The sequence below is a fragment of the Charadrius vociferus genome, unplaced genomic scaffold (assembly GCF_000708025.1).
Source record: "Charadrius vociferus isolate BGI_N301 unplaced genomic scaffold, ASM70802v2 scaffold202, whole genome shotgun sequence".
In the NCBI taxonomy this organism is placed as follows: Eukaryota; Metazoa; Chordata; class Aves; order Charadriiformes; family Charadriidae; genus Charadrius; species Charadrius vociferus.
In genome coordinates this window covers 1,414,259-1,437,356 of record NW_009647242.1, presented here as the reverse complement: position 1 = coordinate 1,437,356, position 23,098 = coordinate 1,414,259, and the positions used below count along the sequence as shown (strand labels likewise).

Genomic DNA, 23,098 nt, shown 5'->3' with positions numbered 1-23,098 from the left:
CTGTCTTTCTATGGTCTTCCATTTATATGCTAGCAGGTATTTGTTTATCCTTCCTCCAGTTTTAGTCCCACTTGTGTCCTGAAAGGTGTTCGGGATTACCACTGTGATGCCTGTCTCCCAGGGTATGAAGGGCAGTACTGTGAAAGGTGAGTTACACATTATGATCCCATTTATCCCCAACTCCCAAGGACAGTTTGATTAGTATGAGCCATATTTGTACTCTGAATAGATTATTCAGTGTTCATAAATAAATATATGAATGAGTGATCAAGGACTTAGGGTGATTTGTTACTGTTAAGAAGCCATTGATTAAAAACCTATCAGTGATTCTCAAAGGTAAATATAACATCTAATTTCGAGTATCACCTGATGTTCAGTGTCCCATTCCTCCCTGTGTAGATGCTCCCTTGGCTATTATGGTGACCCTCAGCTTCCTGGTGGCAGTTGCCATCCGTGTCGGTGCAATCCAAGTGGTTCTGTTCATGTTAATTGTGATCGTGCAACTGGCCAGTGCCTCTGTAAGCAAGGCGTGACAGGACAGCTCTGTGAGGAGTGTGAACTGAGACATCTTCTTGTGGAAGACGAGTGTGTTTGTAGGTGTTTTTAAAATTGTTTACTTTCCCAGTGGGCTTTGGTCTATTCCAGTGATATTTATGTGCACGTGATTATTCCTTGAATGTTTTTATGATGTCAGGCCTTATTCTTTCTACGAAAGGAAAGAAATCTTAACAACTTAATATTTCTGTAAAACAGAGGAGGTTGGACTAGGTAATCTCCAGAGGTCCCTCCCAACCTCAACCATTCTGTGAACACAGAGAAAACTACAGTAGAAATCATAATACCAGACAAGCAGTTAATACTTAAAATGGCTCATTTAGTGTTACAGACAAGTTTAAGGAAATATAATTTTAATACTTTTTTTCTGTCTGTAGCACACCTTTATTTATTTGAAAATGCTGAATTCCTGTGTCGTTGACTCTGTGGATGTGAGGTTGCTGTAATAATACTTTTGGAGTTATCCCAGGAATGTAGACATTCTCCACCAATAATTAGTCATGTAATTCCTTATGAGAGGGTGGATAGCAGAAAGACATAGCAAGTACAGTAATCTGCTTTTACGATGAATTGGGATTTATAACTCAGATTTTGCTTTGTATAAGTAAAAACAAAAAAACAACAACCCAAGGAATATGTTGAATTACACTTGTATAATCTTGAATTTTCTGTCTTCCTAACCTGTTTGGGTGAGTGTCAGTGGCATCACCTTGAATTTATATATATAGCAATATAGCTAAACAGGCTTATAAGCTTATAATATATCATGCAGCTCAATAGCCAGCAGGATCAATAAGGCTTGAATGTTTGGAATAGGTCCACTCTTGGGGTTGAAAGGGGAGGGCAATACTACAAATGTGTATACTCAAAATTACTATACTTAATCACTCTTAACTCAAAAGGTGAAGGCACATACTGTGTAAATCAAAATAAATTTCAGTATTTGGTGGCTTCTTTTGAATACTAATATTGCTTCCTCCTCTTAAAATGCTTATTTAGCTTGTGATGACAACTGCACAGGAGTTTTGTTAAACAGTTTGGATAATCTCAACAAAGCCATACTTTCAGTGAACCTCACTGGTGTTGCTCGTGTGCCCTATGGGATATTGTCAGAGTTGGAGAATGCAACAAAACATCTGAAGGTAAAATGAAAAAAATAGTAGAGATACTTAGCACACGTTTAAAGCAAAACTTGCAGCCTGTCATGCGTGTCAGTAATTTAACAGAAACCTTCCTGAAGTTCAGGGCTTGAATGTGTCTATGTGTGGTACCAGATTAAGACCATTATGTTTGGTATAGAACTCTACCTTAAGTTATTTATCTGCCTGTATTACTTTCTTTTTGTTGTACTAGCATTAAAATAAATGAATGAATATATTTTTAATCAGCACTGTGATTATTGAATGTGCTGTATGTCTGTGCTTCACCTGGATTATGTGCATCCCTAAGGCTGTCCAGACTTGCTGAAAGCAAGGGGAATAATTTTCAGCAGTGAAATAGAAAGATCAGGCTAGGTCTTTTCCCTTTTTTTTGGTCCCTTTGCTGAAGAGCTGCCAAGGCATAGATCTTGAGGCTGTTTCCCCTAGAGTTCTCAGGAGGAAGGGGTCTGGCAGGCTGCTTCTCCATTAGCCAGGGTGCCTGGGATGTAGCAGTTTGCTTTCCTTTTGGTTGTGTGGCAGTCCAAGTGCCTTCCTAACTGTCCTCCAACTCAGGACACAAAAGCTAGGTAGAATGTTTCAGTGTTTGACACTTTCAGGCTGCTTATGGCAAGCTTTCCTTCCAGCTCCTCCTCGCCTTAAACAAAGCATGAAATACCACGTTTTGTGATTCTTCTAGACCGTCTTTTACTCTTGCTGAGCGTTAAGTTCATATGGTCTCTGCACAAAGTCAGAGGTAAACAGAATCCTCCCTGCTCCGTGACCACTAAAATATGCACATTTATTGAGTCTGCTCAGCAATAAATCAAGCAAGACAAGACAGAAACAAAGCTGTCTTCTTTGTATTCCACCATATCACAACAAAATCAAAATAATTTGAACCTTCTTTTGCTGCTGGATTTGGCAAATTAAGAGTTTAAATTAAAATTTCTTCTATTTAGGATGTAAGGCAGAATCAATTCTAATCGATGTACTTCAAAATGTTAATAATTACAATATCTGAAGGCAAACTTGATTAAATTACATGTTTATGCTTCAACAGAGATACTCTTATCCTTCAGTTTTAGTTGGTAACATTTTAGTTATAAAGCTTCAGTTATGCTTCCCTTCCTTTATGTCATAAGGTGTAAACATATTGAATTATTGTAATACTTTAAGGATACAATTGACTTGCTTTCTGTAATTGTTTTGTATTTGAATAGGAGCATCATCTTCTGGGACCATAAACGTTATTCAATATGTAGCTTTTATTTAGCACTTTAATTATAAAACCAAGTCAAATATTGTTTAAGTTTCTCCTTTAGTATATACATTTTATAATATTAAAATCAAATCAAAACCAGCTGTCAATCTCTTGAAAGTGTGATGCTAAAAGTGATACAAAACTGCTTGTGACTATGATGTCAGTTCTGTTTATGTAAGACCACAATGTTTTTTATACAACTTAATCATGAAGGATAAGTTAGCAGTCATGTAATTTTTCTCTGGAAACAGGTATTCCCCTCTTTCTGGCTAATCAAAGATTACCTTCCCTTTTGCTTTATACCAAAGTAACTGTAGCCAGAAGCCAAAAAATCCCCAAGTTTATTTGTCTGAATTACAGATCTTCCCTGAAGGGCTGTCCCCTGCACTATGTTACGTCTGTGCCTCAGGAGCTCTAGTATTTCGTCTTTTTCTGTGCATTAGGTGTGGGTCTTCCAATAATGAGAAAGTTATGAAATTGTTTCATCTGCTTCTCATTACACTCCATCTGAGGACTTCAGTAGTTCTGTTTTTCTAGTTAAAGCCTCCCGCTTTACTCCTCCTGACATACCTAGACATACTTTCTGTCCCATTTTGAGTTTTTGAACTGAGCTCGGAAAGAAACTTTGTGCTTTATCCTAGGAGGGTCAAGAGCTTCAGCTTCTGTTTCTCTTTCACTTGTTCTTTCCTCATCCTGGGGAAAAGACTTTGAAATTTACATTTGACACAAGGCTGTTGGATAGTCCTTGTGTATTACTTTAAAAAGCTGGGCAGAATGATACTTACTCGGTATTTACAATGGTTGGGACTGAAACATCTGAAATCTAAAAATAACCTTTTCCAGAGTTGCTCTCATTGTAAAAGATGCCTCAAGTTTCTTTGCATCTTTAGAGAACTGGTATTCTGTTGCAGGCCTTGAGTGTATCAAATATGATATGCTTGGGTACAATGGCCTGTTTATTGCCATATAGAACAGTTTTGAGGTGACCTTGAAGCCAAATACAGCCTATTATTTATTCTCTTATTGGTGAGAGGATCCGCAGGGCTGCTTGTGTTAAGTTATCGCGTTGGGGAGGCTAAAATCTTGAACTCCTGAGTGCTGAAAGCTGAGGGTTTTGACATGGAAACATAGAGCTTTCCGAGGTCATCGTCACAGATATACCCTAGACACAGGTGTTTTGACAAGACCAGCTGCCAATACAGTAGCAGCTGTGGGACTGGGTGGAAGCATTTAATTTGATGGACCTTGAAACTTCTCAAAGTCGCTTATTTGGGCAGCTCAGACTGTGGTGAAATTGAGAATCAGGAGAAATTATGCTTCTTTTACTCAACTGAAACGTGGCTGGATCCTTGTTTTCTTATTCAAAGAAATGACGCACTTTGCATGTAATTACTTTATGTCATCTTATGTGCTTTGCAAATCAGTCATTTAAAACATATAAATAATCTAAATAGTGTGCATAGTTATTTTATTCCCAGAACTCTTCTGGCACACAGCAAAGTCCTTAAATTACAGTGTGTTGTTTCTTCTTGTTTCCTGTAGGGGTCTATAGTTCCTAGAGAAGATCCAGTTTACTCATTAACTACAGCAAAAGAAAGTCTTCTGAATTTATCAGGCAGAATTGATCAGCTGCATGAAAAGGTATGTGCTGGCTTCTTTATTCATAGCCTTTCTGGAGAAATCCTTTGAGATTTCATAGCATGGTAAGTAAATGACAGAGATCTATTTAGAAATTATTTTAAATCTATAGAGTTCCATGAAAGACTTCAGTCCATTCTGTAGGCTTTCTGAGGAGGGGAATTAATTGGTCTGTAGAATTCTTCTGCAAACTACAGTGTTTCATGATATTGTACAGGAGATTTATATGGTTTCTGTTAAAGTTCAGAAGCTTTTTGTCCTCTGATCAGTTAAGGCCCTAAAACTGGAGAAAGAGAGATACTATCTTCTCACTGGTTTTAACATGTGGAGCTTATTCAATTATGTAATAGCTCAATATTAATCAAAAAGTCTTTGATACCTATAATATTGTGTTTAAAATGATCTCAGGAGAAATAAATCTGTTGAAAATCCGCATGAAAAGTAGACAACACTTGTATTCTTTTTTCAGTTTTAACACAAAAAATGTAGGTAGAAAACCTACAATAGTATTTCAGCCATTACATCTCATTTGCTGATTGCGTATACCTATAATTTTCTGGCCATGTATAACTAGGTGCTTGCTCTAATAGTGTTGTTATTGCTAAAAGTGATGCATTCAGAAGAGTGATTTTTCTTAAGATATAGTAATTGTAGCTAAAAAAATATATACTGTTTACTGTGGTAAAGAAATAGCTTTGGTAGTATGATCTTATTGATTATGAAAAGAATTGATAACACAATTCTTCACTGATACCAGAGGATGGAAGCACCAGAGATTTATGAATCAGGTGTATCTACCATATCAAAAAACATTGTTTCCTCTCACAAAGTATTCTCAATAAAAAAGCGTAAAAAGCATAGACAAATGTCATGAATTAATCAGTGTTTTAGGAGAACTTTCAAAAGATTATCTCTTTTATTCTAGTCATCTAGATTTTTGAAAAAAGCTTGGCAACTTAACACAATGACTCAGAAAACCAGGAGTAAAAGTCAAGAACTGACTGGATTTATTGACACAGTACATACAACCACCAAAGGTATCCTGCTTTTAAGATATTTCCACTTCTTTACTAAAGAACTATATACATGGAAAGTGCTGCAGTTTGAACAGGGGTTTCACATATAGTCTTTTTTTAATGGTGTGACTAAATTGTTTACTCTCCTACTTAGTACTTGCTGAAGTTGCTATGTCACTAAATGAAACACTGGGCCTGGATCTCCCGCTGTCAAATGCTACATCTCAGAGCCTGCAGGATGATATTTCTGCCCTTTTGGATGCCTTGCGCAAGAAAGATTTTGTTCAACAGCACCATAATGCCACCAGTGTCCTAAAGTAAGCCTGTTCTACTGAAAACTTTATTTCACATACATCTATACTATGCAATACTGCTTTTTGGAGAGATATCTGGAGAGACATTGTGCCATAATAAGAGGCAGAGTGATGGATAACTGGCCCAGGTGGAGCTATATGAACTCTGAATTTGGAGTTACATTATTTGAAGATATTTGGGCATCTCACGTGATACTAATGCAGCCAAAGCCTGTTCATTTGGACGTGATACAAAATTCCATTGCAATAAGTGAAAAGACTCACTGGTTTCAGTTTGATTCAGATCTGGCCCTAATACACATCTCCTTGTTGCTTTTGGCTAGCAGACGTCGTAGAACTCTGTCAATTGCAAGCCCAGGACATGTCAGGTCTGCTGAAGGGCATGGTGATTTATGGTCACTGGAATAAGTATCACATATGAAACCAAGGCCCTTGTTTCAGATTCTAAATCACCGTTTAGGATTGTATTCCTTTGTCTTGACTTGTCCCCAGCTAAAGGCTATTTTAAAATGGCTTTTATGTTCATTTTTTATTAGTGCTCATTGCCAGACTTGGCGATATAAAAACATTAACTGTTCCAACAGTCAGCAAAATTTTTGTTCCAACTTCAGAAACAGTAAGTATTGCCCTAGCCCACCAAAAGCGGTAAGAATGTCAACATTGGCTTCAAGGGACAAAGATTTAGACCAGAGTGGAATATTTCTGAAAATTTGACTTTATTAGGGGCTTTGGATTAGGCAGGATAGAATGTTTATGCTGGTAGCATGTCTGATTTTGTACAACAGACTTCTGTGCTTGTCATTGTGCTTAATATTAAATTGTATAGAAGCTAAATGGACTAGAAATGTACCGTTTATTCTTATATTTATTAGGAACTTCAAATAGCTTTTTTTTTTGCACTTACAAAAATGTCTTAAAATGTCCTGTTGCATAGTAACAGAATGTTCTGACTTTCAGCATCAGCTTTTGAGCTGTTATAAAAGGCATTTGTAAATTAACTTTTTCAATTATATACTTTATTGAAATTTCTGGAAGTTCTCTGATAAGTATCCTTTGACAGATTGAAGAGGAGAGTTAATAAGATTTATAAGATTGTTTGCTCTGCAGAATTTATCGTGCAATGCAGCTGTAAATTCAAAACTGATTTAAATAAGCAGCTTGACAGTGCGTTTTTCAGGGAGCAGAAGTTACCACATGGCTCACAGTGGACTGAGCTTTTGATGATATACTGTTAAGCAACATTTGTAACTTAGGTCTCCTCAAATTTGCCATGTAAGGCCAAGTTCCCAAATAATTTGAAATATAACCTTTGTACTTTACACTGAAATAGAAGCCATTACTGTCTGTAAAATACTTTCATTCTTCTTTCATAAATTTTTCAAGGCTGTGGCTTCTGAGTGTAAGGACTGTGAATTATTAGTTTTAAGAAATACATGCAAATGCACATCTGCTATTCAATAAGAATGATGGAATGTGTTTTGCTGTATATAATTGTGAAACAAACTACATTTCTTTTGCTTTGGCTAAAGATCTATATGATTTGAAATCTTATTAAAAGGGACAAACATTTATGTAAAAGTATCATTACAGGAGTTGTAGTGTGCAGCATATGTGCTGAAACAAAGAGAAACAAAGGAAATTTTAGGATAATTTTCAGTTCAATTCCTTCAATACTGGAAAGTGTTCAAATGGAGATACAAATATTCCCAAATAGAACAGCTGAAGTGATTAGCAACTGACAAATTTGGGCATGTTTGATATTTCCCAGATAATGTCTGTTACTGAGTTCAGATGATAAGTGCAGAGATTGCTCATTTCAGTGTCTGTTTTAATAAGGTTATTTTTATTTGGTATTTACAATTTTCAGGACTCTTGGGTATGTGTCTTTCAGTTCTGGTTGCTTATTTCTTTCCAGTGTCAACCCTCAATTGATATTTTGATCCTACATTCAAAATATGAATCGGTACAATTAAGACATAGAGCAGTCCCAGAGGAATGTTTCATAGAGGTCTTGATGGGGGGAATGTCCCAAATAAGCCTAAGCAAACATGATTTATACTAGCCCTTTTTCCCTCTAGTCACCACATACAAAGTTTATGAACTGTACTCCTGCCTTCTCCCCAGGGCAGTCATCTTTTTGTGTGGTAAGATAACTAAGCTAATGTGTATGTATGTTATTATAGATAAAAATTGAAGACTTTTGTAAGAAGATGCATTTAAATTCATTTCATATGACCCCAATTTCTCCTCAAGAAATCCATGCCCAAGTTTCTCCTCTGACATTTATTTATTTTTCTGATTCCTCTCTTTGTCAGAGCTGCAGAAAATCTGTTGATCCGGGTTCAGAAAGAGTATCTTAAACCCCAGCAGGAGCTTGCTGAACTAAAAAAGGATGCAAGCCAGCTCTTATCAAAGCACAACAGCAGACTGCAAGATGCTCAGGACCTGGTGAATAAGGCGCTTGCTAACATCAATGAGACCAATCGCTTGTTTCCTCTTATCTCTAGCAACCTGGCAGAGTTAAATGTAAGACTGGACTATCAGTGTTGTTGCATAAGAAATACCAAATATGAAATTGTGTTTAAAAGCTGTTTTTCAGACTTGAATATTTGTACATGTTTAAACTTGTTAATATATTCAATACCTTAAAAACTCGCTCATCTGCACTAGCTGACTTTACCGACTACTATAAAACACTTGATTTATGCTGTAGGACAAAAAGCTAAATATAAAGGAAAGTGAAGAAGTCTCGACCATGCTCATTAAAGAAGGGAAGGTCCTAGTGAACGTTGCTGCTGCTCTTGCCCAAGATGTAAAGAACTCCACATCTGTAAGTTCTTTAATTTTAACATCCTCTTTGACCACTATCAGGTGTATTTTACTATTGAAAAAAAAAAAAAAGAGGAAACAATTTTGTTGTCCAGAACCTGGAGGTCCACCAGGATGGGTTCGTCCTATGGAGCACCAAACTGCGACACCACGTGGATGAACTGGTGATGCAGATGTCTGTGAGAGGAGTGCTTGACCTGGTATACAGAGCCGAGGACCATGCTGCCCAGTTCCAAAGACTTGCAGATGCACTAGAGAGGTAGGAAACTTGACAAATATGAAATCAGGAGAGATTTGCAGTAACGTCTGTCAGATTTAATTTAAACACGTAGTAGTTTAATTCACTAGGGGAGTTCCCTGCCTGTCGCAGGGGAGTTGGACTAGGTGATCTTCAAAGGTCCCTTCTAACCCAAACTATTCTATGATTCTCTGATCAATTTTTATTCCCCATTTCAAGTGCTTTTCACTTTCAATGCAATGTACCTGTATTAAATGATACAGAGGGGGTTGATTGGTCTTGCATTTCCTGTGGCTCACTTACACAGTTAGCTAGTGAATTATTAAATGCTCGGTGAGTGTATCATGGTATGACTTGAAAAGCTTCTGGTCTGTGTATGAATACTCCTTGACAATATATCTCTGAATTTCATCAAGAAGTTATTCCTGGTATGCCTCCGTTATTGTTGCTTTTAAAGCATCTTGCAGAAATGAGTGTATTGCAATTTCAAATGCACTCAAATGCAGTCTTAGAATTTAAAAGTTTGGGAGTCATTCCAGTTAATTCAATGGAAATTAATCTTCTATCCCAGGAATTCTTCTAGGATTCTTGCTGTTTTGTCTTTTGAAGTCAGCAGATACGTGTGTTAGAAAGTAAATCATATCAGATTGGAAAATTTGCCTGTATTTTGAGAACAGAAAATTTTGCTCTGAGTAACACTGAGCAACTCTGCCGACTTCACTGCAGCCAGATACATTCAGTAAAGCAAAATTTATAACAGAATAGCTTTCAGATGCTTGTAATTTCCTCCTAAGTTCTGTATTTCTCTACTTTGCTTTTGAGCTCCAACTAGGAACCTGTTTCTGTTCTGTTTAGGTGATGTGATTTGTTTGTTCTTCGTGCAAAATGTGACTTAACTGGCTTTATAAACTGAAAAGCTGACCATAAGCAAAAAGGAATAAAATAAAAAAAAAAATAGATTAAAACCTTCTTTGAACTGTTTTTTTCAGTTCTAAACAATGAACTTAAAGCCCCTTAGTCACATAGGGCCAGGTGTGCTCATTTTTTCAGAGTACATCATGTATTCTAGAAAGATGTGCATGTTGTAAATGAAGATGGGGATTTTAGTTCTTGATTAAGATACTGTCATGAAAAGAGAATTACTTGTTAATTCTCTGTTTAGTGGTCTCTCTAAAGTAAGAAATGTGACTCTGAACACAACTGCCGCTGTCTACACCCACTCCAGTGTTAAAAGTGTCATTGAAAGAACAGAGAGTTTGGCAGATGATGCATCTAGAGTTATGAATGGGCCCTTGGATTTAGTAAGTATCAATATTAGTATTTTAATTAACGTCCTTCTCTCTCTCCTTTTGGAGTAATTGCTCTAATTGTTTCCCCCCTTGCTGAAATATGAATCTTCTTGATGGAGGCATGTATGGCAGCCTTTCAACTAGTATGTACCGTATCCTGAATCTGTACTCCAAGGCAGTAATGGTACCAGATTTCATGTTCTGTTTACCTTGCTTTTCTCTCTGCCACAGTACTATTTACCTTTTTTTGTTTGCTTATTTTTTTAATGTCTAATGCATGGTTAGCTGGACTGGACTTGATTCTGTGAGTGTTTATATCAGTCATCCGACATGCATTCCTGTAGAACTTAAGTTGTGGTGTTCCCTTCCACTGTCTCCTTATTCATCCTGTCCATCTTCCATTTCTATCTAGATAGTCCCAACCACAACTATTTTGCTTAGTCTAGGACATCTCATAACCAAATGTATGTTTGTCTGTCATCTGCCATCCCTCTGCCTTGCAAGATTATCAGGTTGTTACTGAAACAGTAGATTAAAAAGACCTGACCAGCTACCAGTCTGACCTTATTACTTTCACGTTATTCTATTTCTCTCCCTGTTATCTCTTTCTGCTTTTCATGATTGTAAACCCAAGGAAGGAATGGGAAGAAATGCTTGGCATGCACATTATGACTGGAGAAACAAATATGTGACAATGTATTTACATGATAATGATCAAAATAGTTGGCATTGTTTTGTGAGCTTGCATGTTATTTTATAGCACTCTGTCTTATTAAAGCTTTGTATAGCCTGAATCCTTCAAGGTGCTTTTCCAGATTTTCCAGTTGGAGAAATGGATTTTGAGATATCTCACTTTAAAGTGCTCAGTGCTAGGAGGTTTGACTTAGGCCTGGAACTAGAATTACTGATGTTCCAAAAGGTAACATTTAATCAGTAGCAGTGAATTTGGTAGGTTTTGTTTCACAGTCTTCTTTTTTTATTAAGCCACAAAGAGATTCAATGTCACATTCTTGGAAAAATGGTTACACCTTGTATTTTTTTAAATTCATGCTTGATCAGTTAATAAATCAAATATCTCATAAATAACGAGAATGTTCAGTAATTGAAGCAGACATCCGCGGATACTTAATGTTTTCAGTCGAATTTCTATTTTTCATATGTGGCAACTGATGTCTGTGTTTTTCAGCCTGAGGAGTCTCTCAGTCTTCTTGGAAAAGAAACTCTACTGCTTAGCTCCAAATTTCAGAATGAAGCAAAAAATCTGAATAAAAAAAGTGATGGTCAGTTCTTTAGAGTTCACATTTCTGCTTCTATTTCTTTTTCTGTATCTCGTTTTGTGGGGTTTTTTAATGTGGGTTTTCTTGGTGCTTTTTTTTTTTTAATGAGCATAAACTAAGATAAAATACTGCGTATGACTATATATATTTTTATACAATTAATATTAATGTATTATGGAGTCATGTATTATTTTAGTTTTTTAGGTAAGAATATAATTTTTCTCTGTAAACATGTAAAAAATTGGCCTTCACTATACCTCATTTACCTCCAAGCAATGGTTCCTTTGAATGGCTGTTTTTCCAAATGTTATGAATTAAATCATTAGGGATTGTGCAGTAGACAAACAAACAACATAATTCTTGAGGAAATACATTCATCCAATTTTATCTAATAAATCATGGATTACACAAGTATGTAGGATGATATATTTAAATAATAATAATTTATTTTTACTTGTTCTTTCTACACAGCTGAAATACAGAAACAAGTTGAAATTTTTTTGTCTGTACTAAGTGCCTTTTGACTCAGAATCCCTCTATAAATTCCAAAATCCTTTTGTTTGTGTTTTTTGGTTTTGTGGGTTTGGTTTTGTTTTTTTTTTTCTTACTCCAAAGATATAGCAAAGCATTGGACTCTGCAGTATGGAAGTTCAAAAAAGCATTTTGAACACAGACTTTGTGTGGGAGCAGAGGCTGACCCTAATGGAAGTTTCGGACGAAATTGGACTGAAAGTGAATATTTCACAGAGATAATTTGTAACTGTGTAGTGGTCTTTGCTTTTAAAATCAATGGCTTTACAAATATGTATACATTTAATGTAATTCAGATGGACAGAATACATACCCTTTTTGTTCCTTCTGTTCTACATATTTTTATTTTTAGTGAGATGATTCTGCAAACAGATCACAAATAATTGAAAGAAAAACACTTCTTTGAATGGATTCTGTCAGATATCACAAAAAGTGAAGAGCATCATAAGAATTGTAAGGGTTCATAGTCATGGAATCATTTTAATTTATAGTATTTTCCTGACTATGTTTCTACCAATTCAGTCTGGTGGAATTGGCCAACAAGGATAACTTTGAATGGAACAGTGCCTACAGGACCTTATCTTGTGCATACTGCGTTCATTTTGCATTCCTGTTTGTAAATGGTCTTTCTGTTGAAAAAAAACCAAAACAGTTCCATTAAATGAGTGGATACTTGTTATCCCTATATGTAGGGTTTGTGTGGGTTGTATGGTATTTGTTTATGCATAGAAAAATCATAGTTATTTCTTCCAACAGGCCTTTTATTTGGATTGAATGGGTTGCACAAAAAGGTAGAAAAGATTCAGAAAAGTACGAATAAAATTGTCAACCAGCTTAATGATTCCCTGTTGACACTAAGAGCATTGCCTAATGGTAAGTGAAATTTATATTGACATTTTCCTTATTACAGAACCATCTAGCACAATCATAATAAAATCCTGTTCATTATCTGATTGCAGAGACGTAACAATAAACTATACTGGAGACTCATTTGGCCTCCTGCCTTACAAGGAGTATTTTCCATTTTCTTAGTAAACCCATGAAACATAACTGGCTTATCATATAAGGTCTGTAGTCTTATTCCCGTTTCACACTGCAGCAAATCAGGAGGGGCTCTGGAAGCAATATAATTATACTGAAGAGAGTGAAGTCCTAGAGTATTTAATCCCACGTGGACAGAAACTTAGATATGGAACTGTGAGGTTTTGCTTTCTTTTGATAGCTTGCTTCAAAATTATTTATGCTGTGCTGTGAATCTCATCATCTGCATCTAAATGTTTTCCTGTTGTAAATGCGGACTTCATTTAACTGATTAAAATGTTCTTTCTGTGCTTTTCCAAAATAAAAGAATTCCCCTTTAAAAAAAAGCTATTATTTTGGATAAAGGCAAGACCTAGAGTTCATGGAAACTAAAGTGTCTTTGAAGTAGTGAATAAGAGGGTCTGAAATACTTTGCCAGCCTTAATAAAGGCCTCCTGCCTCGAGGAGTCCAAAGCTTTGAAATACCAATTTTACAACTCAGGCTCTTAACTCATTCTAACTCATATTAGTGATAAAGTTACACTGGTATTAATTGCAGGATGCTATCTGACATAAAGCTACACATTGAAAATTAAGGCACTATTAAAATCATAAACCAGTCCTCCTTAACTCACGCTTAATATTGTTTGATATCAGTTTTGTTGTTACATTTCTCAAGGTTTTATCTTCTTTTTTTTTTTTTTTTTCCATCTGGGCAGAGATTCGTGGTGGTGTTGCCCTGTGTATAGGGTAGTGGTTGTGAAGAAGGATCCCTACAGACCTAAATCAGGCCTTTTTTGCCAGCCGCAGCATCTACCCACTATTTTGGGCACAGGGAGTGTAAGGTGTGGGCTGAGATTGGGAGTGGTGCACTCACTGTATAAGTGATCGTAGCACGAAGCAAAGGGTGTAATAGACCTTCTTCCTCACCAGCTTTCTGTAGGATTCAAAACATAAATCTCAGACTAGTGACTCCGAGTGGCAACACTCATTTAGGGAACTTAAACACTATGAGCCTTACGTATTAATATAATCTTCCTGTTCGGGTAGGCAGAATCAAGTTCTCCATCATTGCATTCTGTGTCTATGTTGTATTCAAAGCTGGTCATGAAAAATAAAACTCTTTTCCTAGAATTCAAAACTTGGATTAATGAAGTCTTTTGATCAAAAGATGTGAAAATCTAAACTGATGAGCTTTAATTAAAATTGCTGCAAATTATATTATTTATATATGAGTGTAATATATTTTGTTATTATATACTTCTGTGCACATGTCTGTGCATGTTATGAACAAACATAACCACATCTATAGCTACATCCATACCTGTGTCGTCACCAGCTTGGGAACATTTACCATGTTTTTTTGTTGAGGGCCATAGCTGTGGTTATTTTCCAACTTAATAACTGGGCAAGAGGTGTTGCACCGGCCTCCTGACATTCCGGTTTCACAGAAGGTAAACTCACCACTATGTAAGCCATGACACATTCAACTGTTTAGCAAAGTTAGATCACAGTAGGTCTTGGTTTGGAGTTCCCACCACAGACTGAAGAATGCAAACAAACAAAAATATAACTGACAGGCAACTAACAGCATTTCTAGTGTTTTGACTATGTTTGTATCTGTGTTGTTATGAAGCTATTTATTACTCCCAAGTAAGTGTGAAAGCTGTGATTTTTTTTTTTTTTTTTTTTTTCAACCTGGGAATTGTGTTTCAGATACAAGAAAATACATGCTTGAGGTGAAAGAGTTGGCTGTGTCTGCAAACACCAGTAGTGTGGTGGGTTTAAGTCACTTCGGGGATTTCAGTCAAAAGCTGCTGAATACTTCTTCTACATTGTCCCGAGTTAATGACACATTGAGGAAAACTAGTGAACTTATAACTGATTCATCAAAAGCTGGTAAGTTTGCCGCTTCATTGCTCTTTAGAAATGTCACTGCTTGCAGAAGCAGTACTAATATTCAATTTTAATAGGCATTAAATGAGTGTGATGGACTGAAAGTTTATTCCTAATTCAATAAAAATGTGCTAACTTTTTGAAAGATCTCTAGAGGAGCCACATGGGATGCCCTTAAGTATGCATATTCCTTACTGATGTTTAAAACTGCTGAAAATAAAATGATCAGAAACAGGCCTCCTTGACTAAGTATTTTAGCAATGAAAAGTACATTTCTCTTTCAGACTGCATTTAATTTATGTTTTGACAGCAATCACAGCTGAAAAACAAGTTAAAGAAGTTGAAGCACAAGCAAGTCTTTTATTGGATAGGTTGAAACCTTTGAAAATGCTGGAGGAGAACCTGAACAGAAACCTGTCTGAAATTAAAGAGCTCATCAGCCAGGCCCGCAAGCAGGCAGCATCTGTAAGTTCCATCATCCCAGACTTAACTGGCTTCACTTTCACTTTTAGCAGGGAAGTTCTTTGAGGTAAAGAGCCTAAAATTTACTGTTAAAGTAACAAGTTGTTCCGGGGTCTCACCCAAGTCCGAGAGCACTGACTGATGCTAAGAGTATACCAGCAGGGTTATTGGTATGTTTTATAGTTTTAGCTTAAAGTTTCTTATTATATTCATGAGTTTGTCAGAACAGCAAGGCAGTAATTTATTTAGTATGTCCTTTTGTTCCTAGAAAAATAATGAAATACAGTATGTCAGAAAGCAATCACAGAGATATTTTGGTGAGAAAGAGACAAGTAAGGGGATGGTGCTGCCATTCTTTTTAGTACAACATTAATTTCTAAGCTTATTTTACAGATTGATGTGAGGTGCCTCCATATAACATCAAGTATCATTACAAATCTTTTAACAAAAGGGTTGATTCTATCAATAAATTTGCCATCTGTGCCTGGCCGTGTCCATATGATGTTCTTTGCAAGAAGCTACCTTGCATCCAGAATACTTTAAAACAAATAATATACTTGTTTTCAAATCTCTGCTCCCTCCTTAAAGACAACAGAAGTGAGTCAACTGTACTATATACCACATTAAACTGAGAGGAATATGAGAATGACTTTGCACTCAGTAATTTTCGATATGCCTTTGGCTTTAATATCAGTATGTTATTGTAAGGTTTAGGGAGGTTTTGTTTTAAAAAATAAAAGGCTTTCATTTCTTTCTGCAAATCTCTTTAATTATACGGTTATTGCTTCTCTGTCACAGTCTACTGAAGCTTAATGAATCCGCTGCAGAAAAGAGGGAGTAGTATTTTCTGAAGTGTCATAAACCACAGAGGTTCCTGGCAGGGTGAAAAGAAGTATTAGCAAAATCCCCTTTTCCAATTTTGAGAGTTTGTTCTGTCATTTTGTAGACTTTTACTAGAGAAGAGAAACTTTACATATCTGTGTCCATACATATGCACACGTGTGCTTTATGTATTTAGTTGTTACAGCCATATTCAATGGAGTTGATGAAGTTAAGGCTATTCTGCTGTTAAAATGGGTTTTCTGTCATTACATTACCAAGCTCCTTGGAGTTTGGCTGCATTTAGCTTGAATCCATGTCCCATCAGTATACTAGACAGTGTTCAAAGGAGTTGTTGGTATGACAACAGGATTATGAATTTCTCTATTTAAACTGAAAAAAGTTTAACTTGTGATATATTCTCAAATGTGTTTTTTGAATAATCATGTAAACTGGGTTGTAAAACTTTGAAATAACCAGAATTATTGCAAACTGTGTGCCTTTACATTTTTTAAATTTTATTTTCTGTCACCATAGACTAGAAATTATGTTTCCTTTTTTTCCCAAAGGTTTTGAATTTCTGTATCTTTATTTTCTGATATTATTTGGTATCACAGTCGCTTTTACTGATATATGGGCTTCTGACCCAAGATTTACTGTTATTTTCTGAGGTATTTGAATAGCTTAATTTGCTGGCTTCACATCTCAAAAGAATGAGTGAATTATGACAGATTCCATTCTTTCCTATTTGTGAATCTCTTTGTCAGGTGATGCCTAGGAGATTGCTAAGATCTAACCCAAGTAGCAATACTTAGGTTGCGTGAAAGTGTCTCAGGAAATGGCTTGCATTTGTTGGTCAGAAGTTAAGTACGTATTCCAGAAGTATGTGCTGTGTACACTGAGGCTTGTTTAGATTCCATTTTCTCCTTTTCCCCTCCAGATTAAAGTTGCAGTATCAGCAGACAGAGATTGCATTCGTGCCTACAAACCCCAAATTTCATCTACTAATTACAACACCTTAACTCTCAATGTGAAAACTGCTGAACAGATAACCTCCTTTTTTACCTGGGTAGCAATGGAAAGGTAGGTTTCTGAGGTACATTTACTGAAGGTGTCAAATGTTTTAAAAGACCATATATATTTTTTCCCACTTGGCTTCAAACTAAGTATCCAAGTGCCGGAGGCTCCTTGCAGACAAATGCGTTCACTAGGGGTGGAAATATTTTTGTGCCTTACATGATTCCAGAGATTCTCAAAAGTAGAGGATAAAAGCACCCGATTCCCTAGCATTGCCTCTTGGCCATGTCATGAAACTGCCCCTTCCTTTTCCCGTGCTGTGCATTAACCTTATGGAGCGTAACACTATGTGATGCTTTCATATAGCATGCTGGAGTATATCAAATAATTTGCCTGCTATCACAGAGAAATTACTTACATTTGGCCCTCATGTGTGTGGTGCATCCACCCACTTGAAAAGGAGCATGATGGCTCCCCGTCACATTGCCCTCCTCTTCCATCTCTATGTAATCCTAATACATGCACAGCTATTAGCTCCTTGTGGCATGCTATCATGTGATAGTACTTTTTCACAGACTGATACGTCACTTCGCATCCGCTCAGAAGTGCGTATTTCTGTATGTCTACATGTGTGTGCACATCACGTGTTCTTATATATCTGTAAAGAAAACATTGACCTACTTGTATATAAGCTGAGTTTTTTTGTTTCATCAAAAGTAAAAATGAGTAAAAACCTACTGAGCCTTATTTTGCTAAAAGTCAACTCCTGAAATATGGGATATAGGGATATGAATCTGGAAAGACTTTCTCAATGTTGCATGTTAAAATACACAAAACAGAAACTGCGTGTTCAGTGCCATCTATTAGCATAAGCCCTGCTGTTTTTCAGACAGACTTCCTTGCGGTGGAGATGCGACGTGGTAAGGTAGCTCTTCTTTGGGATTTGGGCTCTGGATCAACAAGAGTGGAATACCCTGATTTTCAAATTGACAATAACAAATGGCACAGAATACATGCTACCAGGTAATTAAAATAAGAATGGCATAAATGTTGTTTAGGAAAGTTTTTTTTTTGTTTTTTTTTTTTTTTTTAATGAGATGGCTATACTGCAGAAATGTCCAGCTACTTAGTGAGTGAACTTGGCATAAACAACCCACACCATCTTCTCAGTTTTTCAGTGACAAGATTTTTCTTGTCCTTAAAAAGAAGCCAATAGCATGTGTTGATTAAGCCTGGTGATTTCTAAAACTATTTATTAGTGTTTGTACTTGGCAGGTTTGGAAAAACGGGTACGCTCAGCATAGAGGAAATGAACTCCAATCAGAAGCCTTCATCTAAATCTGCAACCTCTCCAGGGACGGCCAGCATACTGGATGTTAACAAATCAACCCTAATGTTTATTGGAGGACTCGGAGGGCAAATTAAGGTTAAATTCCGAGATCAGCATTCTGTAAAATGTTTTTATCATGTTTGAGATATACTTTTGACTTAGAAATAATTGCATGAATTGGTTACTTCATCGAGAAATTCCAGGTACTCTGAACATCAAGCAAAGATGCTATAAGGATATTCTAGTATCTTGAAGTTAATTTTCCCTGGAAATGTTGTCATGAAGTGTTACCCAGGCCAGGCTGTGTGTGCATGCATGATGTGTAGATCTTATTATGCAATGAATTTGTTTTGTTTCCTTCTTCCATGGCTTCTTTTAGTTTGCTATTGTTATTTATGCCATGAGGCATGTAAGTAGGTCAAGGACATAGTTATTTTACTTTTTTACTTGCTGCAAAACTAATCTGTTATGATTTAAACAGTAATTGTTAATAGTTATGCTAAAACGTGTTGTTCTTCTATTATGATTTATATCTAACAAAGTTAGAGTTCAAGGAAAACAGCCAAGCAAAAATTTGGCTGCATAATTTTCAGAGTACGTAACATTAATTGTATTCATGAAATATTTCTTGTCTTATAGAAATCACCTGCTGTTAAGGTGACCCATTTTAAAGGGTGCATGGGAGAGGCAGCCCTGAATGGCAAATCTATTGGTCTTTGGAATTACATGGAAAGAGAGGGCAAATGCAATGGCTGTTTTGGAAGGTATTTTGTCTCACTCTCTTTTTTTTTTTTAATGGATTTAGAGTAATTTACATCAGTAATATGTATCTCTCTGTTAGCTGAAAATAATGAACTCAGACAAATTGCAGTGTTTCATTGGTCATTAACTTACAGTTCTGAACACGCTAACCTGAATGTGCCAGTGGTGTCAAATAATTCCATTCTATGGAATTTTATTACTTATTAATCACTTCAGAGGAGTTCTATTGCTGTGTTCTATTTTGTGCATTAGAAGTAGGGACTGCCAGTGAACCAAATTATTTTGGAATGTTAGTTTTCCAGTAATTTCCAGCAAGACAAATTTATTCTTTCCCAGGACAAGAAACAGTGTAAAGTACTCCTATTAAAAAAAAAAAAAACCAAAAAAAACCCCAAAACAACAAGCATAGCAAAAATGAACTACTGAGCTTGCTACTGTTCTTGTAATCATTGTGAAAAAGGATTGTAGACTGTAGTATTTTTATGGTTAAGGAATTGAAGAGAAACATGCTTTACTGTATTCCCTTTTGCAGAATTTTTCATGCAGAAACAGTAGAGGGTGCTGCTTGATTGTATGAGATATTTTTTGCAAGTATTATGTTGCAGGGAAAGGGGCTAATAGAACATTTATTGTAAGTGCAATTATGCAAAGCATTTTGATAAATGGATGACATGTTTTAAGTAAGGGGGTGTATGTTGTAACAATTATTTTTCCCTTAAGAAATCGTGGGTTTTTTTCATACATCAGGGAAGAACATTTTTTATCTTGTATGCATCCTTCCCCATGGCTAAATCATGTATTGTGAGATTCTGTAATGAAAGTGGCCTTTGGCTGGAATCCTTCAGTTATTCATTCGTAACATCAAGATTCAAGTCTCTTTCCTCATACTGCCTGGGGTCTGCACCAAGTGATCTAACTTTTCTTATGTTTTATGTAAAAATGACTGGAAAAACACAGATTTCAGTTAACACTTTTAATTCTGTTTTCTACTTCTGTAGCCCACAGGATGAGGATACTTCATTCCATTTTGATGGCAGTGGGTACTCAGTTGTGGAGAAGGCACTCCGCTCAACAGTGACTCAGATAATAATATTTTTCAGTACCTTTTCACCTAATGGGCTTCTTCTGTATCTTGCTTCAAATGGCACTGTAAGAAAATGGATCTGATTCTTAAGCTGTCAAAAACTATGTTTAGATGACTTGATGGTTTCCTTTGTTATTTTTCAGCTTACGTATATTAAAAAAAGTTATCATCTTTGTGTAATTATCACCTGTGATTGACATCGTAAGCCAAAGGAGTAAAGACAGGAACCCTAGAGATAACTCTTTAGAGCAAATATTCACATATACTAGGTGCAAAATTAAGCAATGAAAAATATTCTCCATAATTGTTTTTTTAATTCTAGACTAAAATTAATGATTATTTAACTAAAGGCAAGAAAAAGAAACAGTAGGGACAACAAACTAGTTTTGTTCGATTCGAGGAACCTTTGCAGAGTGTAAAATCCCTTGGAACTGAGCTTGCCAGGAGGACAATATAATATTAAATAAGCATATTGAATTAAATCCATAAGATGGGAATACAGTAAACTGAAATAAATAATATTCCCTGCAACAGCTATATAACCTAGACCCATCTGCAGACCTTCATTGTTATGTCACGCAGTTTACCACATACTTAGATGGTGGTTTTTCTTTTCCTGAAGAAGGACAAAGCTTTGTTTGGATACAGATTTTTTTCAGAGTGACTGCATTATTCATCTGCTCTATTATGTACATACTGCCTGAATACATTGCGCAATGATGTCTGACTTAAGTTTTGCAGTGCAGAGGGGCCACTTATAATACAATTGAGAAAGTCTTCTTTTACTATGTGAAGAAGCTCTTAGCTTCTTGCAGAAAGAGCATTGTACTGTTTGATTGTTATGCTAACAGTCAAGTCAAATTACTTTCAACTTCATCCAAAAAAAAAGTAAATTTGACATTTGTTATTTACACCTTCCTCTGCTGAGTAACAAGCCTGATGATGCATTTAAGTCAGAATAACAACAGAACAAAACAAAAAGACATCCATGTGAGGTACAAGTAATTTAAATTTTCCTAAACATAGCAACCATAAGTGTCTTGGGCCTAATAAATAGTCTAGGTACAAGAGTTACCAAACCTTTTTCACACGGTAGCCCAAACCTGCCAAGAGTGCATCCTTTTGGAAGATTTTATTTCCAGGAATTTAATCTGTTGTTTGTTTTGTTTGGTTTTTTGTTTTTTTTTTTTTTTTTCCTGCCAGAGAGATTTCTTGTCCCTTGAGCTTCTTGATGGCAAAGTGAGACTGACTGTTGATCTAGGTTCAGGACCTCTTGCTCTTACAACAGAAAATCGTTACAACAATGGAACATGGTATAAAATTTCGTTCAGTCGGAACAAGAAACAAGGTAGGCTACAGACTGAAAAAAACAGGTGTTTGCACATTTACAAATACAAATATCTAAGATAACCACAGGGAACATCGCTGAAACCAAATTTGGTCACTTGTAATGCAATTTCTTTAGCAGCCACACCTATGTTACTTTGCTTTTAGAAGGATAGCAGTATAAAGCTTATGCTTGGTTTGGCACATCTTATAAAGAACAGGTAGTGCAGTAGCTGCTAGACAAAAACATATCAATAGTCTTTAAAGAGTGAAAGATCTTTGTCAAAGTCTGTTTATCAGGGATCATGTTTTCTGTTCTGCATTTTAATAGTACCTAGTACAGCAGTATTTTGGGCCCTATGTTTGGTAAGTAATGCATTACAAATAATGCCTGTTAATAGCTATAGCAGATTCTCATATATACATATATTTTCCTATAGACTTCCCCAGATTCGGTTTTGGCAGAGAAGAATGAATGAGATTAGCAGAATAGCTGGAAGTACAATAAATTACTCATTCTAAAAATAAGAAGATTGTCCATTCATGTTTGAGTCAATGAATACATTTTCCTTTAGTACAAGATTGCCAAAATGGAAGGATGTATATTCATGTCCTTCTCCAGATCTTTACTCTTTTTCTTTGCAGGAATTTTGGCAGTCATGGATGCATATAACCTTAATTATAAAGAAACCAATGTCCGGGGGTTCCCTCAGACCTGACCCGCTCTGATAAGGACCCAATCTTCATTGGTGGGCTGCCACGATCGAGGACTGTGAGGTAAAGTGTGCTCTCGCTTTCCCCCCTTTGCTAAGACTCTTCTAAGTAGAGGGAAAGGTTTTAACAAACTCTATGTCCACTGAAATTAGTGAAACTCAGTGAAGTCTGAAGTCTTGTTTATGGCCATGTATACCACAGAATTTATCTGTCCTTTGCCTTCAAAATCTAATATGGTGCTTGTCAGTGGTAGGTCTGATACTACAGTTCAGATCAGAGGCCAACTTCTGATTTTCCCTTCCATGGGTGATTTCCACGACAGCAGCTGACGCAGCAGCCGCCTGCTTTTTGTGTCAGACTGTGTCAAGCAGTCAGCACCGCTGCCTGGAATAATGCTCCTTTGATCTCTACCTGTGCGAGCCTTGTGTTTTCCAGCTGGAATTTATGGACAAAACTGCGCTTTGGGATAAATGTTCTACTTTACAAAAGAATTCTTGTAATTCAGCTTTGAAACTTGGAAACAGAGGGGAGGAACAATTGTGAACAGAGCAACAAAAAACATTACAAATATATATTTTGTA

At 36.2% G+C, this 23,098-nt stretch overlaps 1 protein-coding gene across 1 annotated transcript in view; it reads left to right on the top strand.

The window, feature by feature from the left end:
- Positions 1-23,098, top strand: part of LAMA1 (laminin, alpha 1) — an 82,097-nt gene that overhangs the window by 45,955 nt on the left and 13,044 nt on the right. Inside the window, 23 exon segments of the mRNA XM_009879979.1 lie at positions 60-146; positions 400-593; positions 1,555-1,697; positions 4,498-4,596; positions 5,519-5,630; positions 5,764-5,926; positions 8,239-8,449; positions 8,637-8,753; positions 8,848-9,011; positions 10,153-10,291; positions 11,466-11,559; positions 12,844-12,960; positions 14,824-15,006; positions 15,314-15,468; positions 17,225-17,327; positions 17,330-17,367; positions 18,191-18,324; positions 18,577-18,727; positions 19,271-19,395; positions 20,392-20,542; positions 21,681-21,825; positions 22,449-22,496; positions 22,499-22,580. Of these exon segments, the coding sequence (XP_009878281.1) occupies positions 60-146; positions 400-593; positions 1,555-1,697; positions 4,498-4,596; positions 5,519-5,630; positions 5,764-5,926; positions 8,239-8,449; positions 8,637-8,753; positions 8,848-9,011; positions 10,153-10,291; positions 11,466-11,559; positions 12,844-12,960; positions 14,824-15,006; positions 15,314-15,468; positions 17,225-17,327; positions 17,330-17,367; positions 18,191-18,324; positions 18,577-18,727; positions 19,271-19,395; positions 20,392-20,542; positions 21,681-21,825; positions 22,449-22,496; positions 22,499-22,580 (2,955 nt within the window).